This window comes from Saccostrea cucullata, unplaced genomic scaffold (assembly GCF_032062105.1).
Source record: "Saccostrea cucullata isolate Sc308-1 unplaced genomic scaffold, CSIRO_AGI_Scuc_v1 ctg37, whole genome shotgun sequence".
Taxonomy (NCBI): domain Eukaryota; kingdom Metazoa; phylum Mollusca; class Bivalvia; order Ostreida; family Ostreidae; genus Saccostrea; species Saccostrea cuccullata.
Window position 1 is genome coordinate 382,920 of NW_026938868.1, and position 9,421 is coordinate 392,340.

At 34.8% G+C, this 9,421-nt stretch overlaps 1 protein-coding gene across 2 annotated transcripts; it reads right to left on the bottom strand.

Annotated features, from left to right (window-relative positions):
• Positions 1-525: 525 nt before the first annotated feature.
• Positions 526-8,921, bottom strand: LOC134251591 (uncharacterized). 2 transcript variants are annotated; one of them, XM_062733993.1, is made up of 4 exons: positions 8,722-8,921; positions 1,914-2,027; positions 1,395-1,496; positions 526-652 (listed from the first exon to the last, which is right to left on the bottom strand). In XM_062733993.1, exons 1-4 carry the CDS (start codon positions 8,761-8,763, stop codon positions 527-529), a joined length of 384 nt encoding a protein of 127 aa, XP_062589977.1. In that variant the 5' UTR covers positions 8,764-8,921; the 3' UTR covers position 526. The 2 variants fall into 2 exon arrangements, with proteins under 2 accessions (XP_062589977.1, XP_062589976.1); XM_062733992.1 differs by lacking the exons at positions 526-652; positions 1,395-1,496; positions 1,914-2,027 and adding exons at positions 6,973-7,107; positions 7,553-7,654; positions 7,963-8,091 and having other exon boundaries at positions 8,722-8,863.
• Positions 8,922-9,421: the final 500 nt, after the last annotated feature.

Here is a 9,421-nt window from a genome sequence, read left to right on the forward strand (position 1 = left end):
AAGGTCATTGTGTCATTCATAGAACTTTCGAAATGAAGACTTAAATCGACACGATTGATATTCCTGTTTTAGATCTTGTTTGTAAATAGCTTGCATCGTTTGAGAATTTGTTGGTACAGAGAGCATGCTCTTGCGTATGAAATGAACTGAGAGGCATAAACTCCTTAAGCATGTGATGAGGGTATATTGCTATACATAGGCAAGGGAAGTTAACGATTAAAACACTGGAGTCATCATTTTTATTAAATAGCTTTGTTGTGAGGTTATCATTCATAAAGTTCTTTTCTAGTAAAATATCCAAATATAAAAGAGATGATTCTGACTATGTGGTATCTTTTATTTCAAGCTTACTGGGATATATATCGGGTCGACGAATGAATGGAAGTAACTATTGTTAATTGATAATACTAGTACGTCGTCGATGTATCTAAAATTAATGTCGAGTTGAAGGTAATTAATTTTCCAGTGTATTCTATGGGGACAGGAATTGCATGTATCAACAAGCCATTCGAGAAAATATATCACTTTAATTCAATCTCATGACGGACAGTTTTCCACAGAAGTGGGCCAGTCCATGACTCATGGCGGTGAGATCCGCCATGGACACGGCGGTGAAGGAACCGTTGGAATCGATGAGGTCAATGGCGGTCTTCTACAAAGGACAAGACAAACAGCATGAGTACATATGAGATCAAAACATATCTGAATATAGGTGAAAACAATTCCCCTGTGACCTCTATAAAAATAGAGTATTTAAAAAAATCTTTTTCCTTTTGATACTTTTTTCCCCCTCTTTTATATATTGATTTGATTGACCTAATTTTAATTAAATTGAACAATCCTCTCTCTGTTTAACATTGACCAAAAATTCCATCATTTTTATGATTCTTTACTCAAGAGCTGAACAATTAAATGATGCTGCAGGCTGCACAACCTCTTAACTTTCTCGAATAAACGTCTGGTGCAAATAAGTTCAAAATTTCTAGCTACATGTAACAATTAACTAATATGCGTAAATCTGTAACGTTTTAATTTTGTTTTACTGCAGTGCATTTAGCATTATTCCCAGTTTAAAACATTCCAATTGGCAACCAAACTTTTCCATCTTTTCCGCCCCAGGAATATCCAAGAGATCGTGTTAAATGCCCTGTTCAAAGATTTTTATTTTTGGTATATTTTCGGCAATTAAAAATCGCGAATGAATTTTAGCTGCGTGACAAGCTCGTAAAAAAGAAGCCCACCCCTTCCCCGTTCTTTTGAATATGTATAATATTTTGCTATAATAAATACTGATTTAGATGCCGGTTGCTGCTCTTTTTCTGTTGGTGGTGTAGCACTGGAAAATTCATGGATGTAAAAGAAAATGTACCAAAATTTAAGAGACCCCCCTTTACCTCAATGGAATGAAGTCCAGTAGATGTGTGGACGCTGGTTTGTTCATCTGCTGACAGCATGTACAGGTAACACATCTTATGGGTTTTTACTCCCAATGTGTGCTATAAAACATATTATAAATTTATCATTGAGTGAAATGATGACTGATACTAATTGTTAGTCCATTATTTATACACTGAATTGACGATGGATTTTTCCCCGTTATCATGACAAGGAGCACACGGAGAGTGTGACCGGTCGGCAGGAGATGCTCACTCCTCCATGGCACCTAGTCCCACCTCTGATGTTTTGGAGGTCCTTATTTTCTCTGCTCCTATTTTGTATTGTTTTATGGACTTTTGATCTGGAACAATGTTCTTTATCTCTATATGTTTCATAAAAACGTTTTAAGATTTCTTCACCGGTCAGTATCCTTCCATAAAAGAAGAATAAAAATCCCGTCAAAAATAAAAAAAAAATGGAATACTCAGAGAAAAAAAAACATAACAAGGTAGCAGTAAGAATAAAGATTTTTTTACCGTGTGTGCATCATATCGAAACATGAAGCTTTCGTTGATGTTGGGTTCGTGAGTGGGTCCGGTGTGATGCCCATGATGACCGTGCCCATGGTGTTTAGTTGTCATGCCCATTGCCTTGTGTAAATAAAATGTCAAAGTAATAAAATTTTAAGATATTTGTTAATTGTTGATGTTACTCGACATATAAAGAATTCAGTGTTGTATGATTTGGGAAAAGCTGAAAAAGTAAATAGTTTTATATTTATTATTTTATGCAAAAAGAATTGTGTGCGTTGACAATACTGTATATGTACATGCTAATGTTGTTGTGCAAATATGTAGAACATGTCTCTCTTTTACAGCTCGACTGGGCGAAGATGAAATGTGCGTATTTCACATATAAAACAGGATGCATAATTTTGTGTTTGCCAAAAAAAAAAAAAATCTGTTCCGATCAGATTTGAATGCAATTTTTTTCATTCCAAATATGGAATTAATTCTCTTTGCATATATACATGTGCATATGTGTACCTTTCAAATCCATCACGCTGTTCTTGATTTTTTTCTTTATGTTAATTTGCAGAGAAAATAGGACAACTGTAAGAAAAGTGCTTGTGCAAATATATATTTCTTTAAAAAAAATAAACTCTTTGCCTACATTTATATAACTTTAGACATGTCCGAAATGTGTAAATTCTTACCACAGAGGCAAGGCAAGCTACGAAAACAACAGAGATCATCATCTTGTGTATGGTTCTAAATATTCTGTCCAATAAGTCCGTTAGCAAGGGTTTTATAAGTATTGGGCATCATCTTATCTCTCTGTTGTCACGGCCTTTCTTTATATCGGGCACAAAGAAATGTCAAACAATGGGCACTTAGATCTCACATAATGTACTTATTATTCTTATTATATAAATTTAATGAAATGTGAACTTTTCGTGACGTCTATGAAGTCTTCCCATTTCACAGCTATAAAAAACTACATGTTGAAATGAATACAAACATCTTTTTATATAAACCTGACATTTCAACACAAAACAATTTTTTTTAATAATTTGTGCAAAAAATGGGTCCTCAATCATTTCAGAACTAAAATTTAATATTTTGGTCAAATAAGCAGACTGTGCTGTAGATACATGTCATTGACAGTTATATGTCACCTAGAGTGCTTTTTTTAAATGTGGTGAATTTTTTGTATATACGCATTAATTATTTATTAATCATAGTACTCGCATTGTCATCTATAATACAGAGTTCAAGTGAAAAGAGGTGCTGCAGTTATCTATTTAAATCATTGCTCAAGCAAGTACACATATTTGCCAAGTGTTTCATAACAATTGCAAGATTCTTATCACCAGAACCATGAGAATACTCCGAACAATTGGAATGCAATTGCTCGACAATATCTATATGGATTTTGGAATCCAGGTCTTCCAGCAATCTATTGGAATTCACATGGAAACCAATTGCGCCCCGTTATTAGCAGAATTTTTTGTATTCATATAGAAGAAATATATATATAAATTCATATGATGCAGAATTTGTCCAAAATCTTATACACTTATACACTGAACGTGAAAAGAAGACAACACTTGCTCTGGTCTTCAATTTGAGTTTAAGATATATCGAGGACCTATTGTCAATTAACAATGGTTATTTCCATTCTTATGTCAACACGATATATTCCGATGAGCTGGAAATAAAAGATACCACAGTCACATCTTTTTCATATTTGGATATTTTACTTGAAAAAGACGATAATGGTAATTTAACAACCAAGCTTTATGATAAAGGTAATGACTTTAACTTTTTAATTGTCAACTTACCTAAGCTATGCATCAATTTACCTTCATCAACCGCATAGAGCTTTATGTCTGTCGCGTTCGATACGCATTTCTAAAACGAAGTAAGTTATTGACAACCAAGTTGATGAAACAAAAATAGCAGTCTCGTTTAAAGTCATCATTCTGTAAATTCTATAGTCGATACAATGACCTTGTCAGCAAATACAATTTATCATAAAGTCAAATGCTGATTGACGTTTATCATTCTAAGTTTATTTACACACTGGATTGTCGACGTATTTTCCGTTATTTCCCGTTCATGACATGGAGTGCGCGGCGGTTGTGACCGGTAGGCAGGGAATGCCTACTCCTCCATGGCACTTGATCCCACCTCTGATATTTTGGAGGTCCGTGATTGCTCTGCTGAACTTTGTATTGTTGTATGGGCCTTTGAGCTTGAATACTGTTCTTTTTCTTTCTCCCATGCATTTTAGTAAATTCGAATTAATATACTGGATTCCTTAACTAAATAAAAATCCTTACAAATTAAGGTACATGTACATGCCCCAGAAAATGTTTTGGGAAGTTTCTAGTATGCCGGTCCCCAGAATCACGCGACTGCGCATGAGCGGTTATTTCCCTTGCCGTTGCTATGCAGATCGTAAACAAACCGCCATTTTCTCATCGCTTCAACAAAACTCGTATGATCGAGTGATTTGGGTAATAATAAAATACCGCTATCAAAAAAATTAAAAATCTACTTACCTTAGATATCAAAATCATCCATGCTGTCATTTATATTTAGAGACAAAATAGGTTGTAGCACTTGGCGTTGTTTCTTGGGCGATGTAGGTTGTGATTTGTCGCAAGTAAGCCGCGGGATGAGAATTTGGGGGTTGTACACGGATTTGATAAGCTCTAAAAATTTTAGGAATGGGTCGGGGGAGTCTTTTAAGTATTTTTTACGTATACAATACTGACTGAAATAAGTGTCATACAGAGATTTTACAGTTCCGCTTACTGGCAATGATTTTTTCAGTGCTCTCCAGGTTGACTCGATTGTGTTAGTATGCGCACCAGTGGTAGGGTCAACAAAATGTAGGGAATGGTTAACTTTTAAGTGATTAAATCCCTCCTGGTCAAGAATGTCATATGCTTTCCAGCAGTCAGATATGATGGTAGTTCCTGGCAAAATATTCTGTTTAATAATGTTCAGTAATGTTTCTCTGGAAGGATCGGTCACCGTAGTAAAAAAACACTTCTTTGATCCTCTCTCTATCCCTCCAAACACCCACACACCTTCAACTTTTCGTCCTTTATGAAATTTCCTCTTTCCAAATTTACTCTCGTCTATCTCCACAACCTTCCCCTCTCCTCCTATTTTTTCCGATTCTTTTTTCCAAAACACAGGTACAAACCTCCCGCGAGAAATTATACCAGTCCACAATGGTTTGGCTAGCGATGTCAAGTTCGTGTCTGACGAATAATTCACATACTTTGTGCACCCAAAAAAAGGTTATTAAGAGAATTTTTTCCAGAGTTAATCTATGATTTTCGAACCAACTCCCCACTCTTACGGACACTTTCTTATGACACTTTTTATTAGAACATCTCCAAACGTGTTCGTCGCTGGAATAACTGGAATCCTTCCTCAATCCAAATTTTCCCGTCTCACAACTTTTACATACTTCACCATTTAAATCATCCAATTAACCACTGAATTAAACCAGCCAAATCGGCGCTTTTCTGGTAAATATCCTTTAACTTCACTGGCATTTCACACAATCAGTTGTTTTTGTTTACAAATTACGTCACGCAAGTATACCAGTGACGAAAAATCATGAATATTCATTAATTTCTACAGAACGCGCTCGGCACAACATTCGATGTTGACAACATAAAAAGTCTATTTTACAAGAGGCCTGTAGTTTTATTTCTGGATTGTGTTTTACTTCAAATTTAAAAAAACTGTGTTAAAAAACCAGTTTTTTAAACCTCATTTTTACAAATCATTTTTGGGCTTATTTTGACGATTTTTGGCTTTTTTATCGATTTTATCGATCGCTCACGCGATCGCTCTATAATAATACACCGCCTTCGGCGGCACCCATTTTAGCGCCATATTTATGGGGACCGGTATACTAGAAGTGTTCCGTGCAATTTTAACAATATATTCAAGAAAATGTGTAAGTCATATGTGGATCACTAAAAACTCAAAGGAACTTGCAAAATTATCTATTTTGTTTTTAGTTCTTGTGGCCCGTTATTTGCAAACCATTTTATGGAATTCATCTGAGTAAAATTTATTGAAGGTTTCTTGCTGTAGCATTCAAATCAACCTTTAATTATTAGACGACATTTTGTCAATTGACAATATTCATTTTTATTCCAATATTGATTCAATATATCCCCTAGAACTAAAAAAAAATGATACCACAGAGTCTGGCACATCTGCTTTGGTTTTGAATATTTGAGAAGAAATATACCTTTTTGGTAACCCAACCCAAAATCTTTATATGAAACATGATGACTTCAATTTTTCTATCTTAAACTTCCCATATCAAAGTTATTATGTGATCTTACATGTAGCATTTTTTATTAAGTTTATGTCAATTTTGATTCGATACACAAGAGCTTGTTCTATCTACGAAATATGGCTTAAAGGAAACATGCAATTGTCAAAAAAGTCATGAAACAAGAATGTCAAAACTCTCATTTAAAGTCAGCATATCGCACACAAAATTTATGGTCGATCCATTGACTAAGTTATCAAATACAATCTTTCACCAATTCAAATGACTGGCGTTTTTATTATACAAAATTTACATACTGAATTGTCTATTGGTTTGTTCGATCATGACAAGGGAGCATACAGTGGGTGTAACCGGTCAACAGGTGATGCTTTCTCTTTCATTTTACTTGATCCCACATTCGATGTGATGGTTACTCTTTCATGGTACTTGATCCCCACATTTGATATTTTTAGATTAGTGTTCGATGTGCTCCCAATGTATAGAGTGTTCGATGTGCTCCCAATGTATAGAGTTGCGATCGACTTTTGAGCCCGACAACTATTTGGTTTCTCCATTTTTGATCAAAATCATTTTATACTTACACAAACAGGAATTGTATTTTAGATACTGGCGATCAGTAAATACACATATTTTGCAGTGCAAATATTTGCGTGTGAAACAATTATAAACGCTTTCAACAGTGAAATTATGCACTACATATACACCCAGATGTAAATCTCCCCTCTTTATGAAGAAGAATTTAGACAAACCGATATATGATTTATGAATTTAATTCAATCTCAAGGCGGACAGCTTTCCACAGAAGTGGGCCAGTCCATGACTCATGGCGGTGAGATCCCCTGAGGAGACGGCCGTGGTGGCAGTGTTAGCGTCGATGAGGTCAATGACGGTCTTCTACAAAGGAAAAGGCAGACAACGTGAGGATTCAAAGATTTGTGGGGCGGCATCGCAATTTGAGGCATTAATATTGCTTTATTTATTGCGTTAACATTGATTGGTTTTCAGCACCATCCATCAGACATTATGGTTTGGTGCATTCAAGCGGACTTAGGAGTCTTACGTATATATGCTTATAACAGAAAAAGTGATCAAAATTTAAGTAGAATATTCCAAGTGCAAAACAAATATTTAAAAGTAAAACATGAATATACTTATTTCAATAATTTTTTAAAACTATAAACAAGAGTACCTCTGATAAAATTCAGTTACGGGGTACACCATTCTACATATGACTGCTGATCATTCAGACATGAATCTGACCTCTTCTTTGTGGGTAGATTTATTTATATGACATTGAGTGAAGTCCTGTTGAAAAATCTTAAAGGTCAATGTAACTTACCTCGATGGCATGAAGTCCGGTTGATGAGTGGACACTGGTTTGTTCATCTGCTGACAGCATATACAGGTAACAGTTTTTGTGGGTTTTTACTCCCAGTGAGTGCTGCAACAAGTTACATTTTCAGTACTTATTTGAAAGTTATCAGAGAGAGAGAGAGAGAGAGAGAATCTGTTAGAATTTTCTCAGTTACCCGAAATTAAATGACGAGGAAAACACGGTGCGTTCTATACTCCTCCAGGGCACCTAATCACATCTTTGATGTTTTAAAAAGGCTGATTTTACTATGCTCGCAAATCATATCATTTTTCAGATTTTTCTAGCATGGTTTCATTCGTTTATCTTAAAATTTCAAAACAAATACCAGAACAATTAATGATAGCAAAAAGAAGAATGTGGTAATAAGATTTTACCGTGTGTGCATCGTAGTGGAACATGAAACTCTCGTTGATGTTTGGTTCGTGTGTTGGCCCAGTGTGATGCCCATGATGATGTGTAACGTGCCCATGATGCCCATGATGTTTAGTTGTCATGCCCATTGCCTGGTTAAGAATATAAAATAACAATTTCTAAGGTTGTAAGATTGATACTAAATACTGGTAGTACATTTACACGAGAAAAAATCATTTTACAGCAAAAATTAACCAACTGCTGCACCGAAAGAGGACTGAAAAGACTCGTGAACAAAATCATTAACTATAAAAAATATTTCAAGGTCTTGAATTTATTAATCAAGAAAATACCATAATTATGGTAACTACATGCAGTCGTTTCATAATTAAGCAGAAAACATACTTATTACAAAGGCTTGGGTTTAAACCATCCGACCTTTGGAGATGAAAAAAGGTATATTTATAATTGGGAGTTCTTTTTCAATGGTGATAGAGATTTGGAAACCTTTGTTATCTTATTGTCTCCCAAAGGTAACAGTTTAAATGCATCTTAAATTATATAAATCCAATGCAAGGAAAAGAAATATAGAAAGAATATCGATGGCTTTAATTGGGTTTGTGTTGCGTTTAGGACCGTCAAAAATGAATTTTTGACTAGTCATCTCGTTGTTTGTTAGCAACATCAAACGCTTTCGGGAAAATGTTTCAATGCTTTAACTTTTCTTGAAATTCTTTGCTTAGTAACAACTTGCACAATTGTAACAGTAAGTGTAATCTTACCACAGAGGCAAGGCAAGCCACGAAGACAACCGAGATCATCATTTTGTGTATGGACTAATGTTATGTACAGTAAAAGAATCAAGAGGTCTAGGGTTTTATAAGAAATGTGCACAATCTTATCTCTCTTATATCACGTTTCTTGTATTTGGGACACATGAAAAGTCAAATTAGGTGCAGTTAGATCTCTCATAATATATATACTTATCGTTCTATAAAAACATTGAAATGTGAAAAAATGAGAACCTAATTTTGTACAATACAATATTTATCAAGGTCTTCACAATGCGACCCCCACATTAGATTCGACCAATTCCCGAGAACAGCACAAATGGTTATCTTTGTCATCTGGTTCTAACCAGTAGATATCTGGATCTGACCAGTTATATGTGGTCACGCTGGTTTTATGTCAAAGAATTAATTATCCCATAAGATTCATTATCAACTACCTTCATGTAGTTTAAATGTTCGGACACACTGTTTTTCTCTCTCATGTACTCCGGATTTGAGAGCTTATGTTTTGATTTATGATTTTAATGAAAAAAATGATTATACCTTTGACAATATTTGGGTATAGCCCAAAAGAGGTAATTGAATGAAATATATGGAGATAACGAACAGTATTCAAGATCAAAAGTTCATAAAACAATACAAAATTGGAACAGACCAAACACGGATCTCCAAAACATCAGAGGTGGAATCA

Bases quoted from the DNA above. Each gene is read 5' to 3' on its own strand.
- LOC134251591 (XM_062733992.1), bottom strand. From the start codon at position 8,763: ATGATGATCTCGGTTGTCTTCGTGGCTTGCCTTGCCTCTGTG. The intron at 7,655-7,962 runs GTAAAATCTTAT...AACTTGTTGCAG, and splicing joins TCCACTACGATGCACACACG to CACTCACTGGGAGTAAAAAC. The intron at 7,108-7,552 runs GTAAGTTACATT...TTTCCTTTGTAG, and splicing joins CCGGACTTCATGCCATCGAG to AAGACCGTCATTGACCTCAT.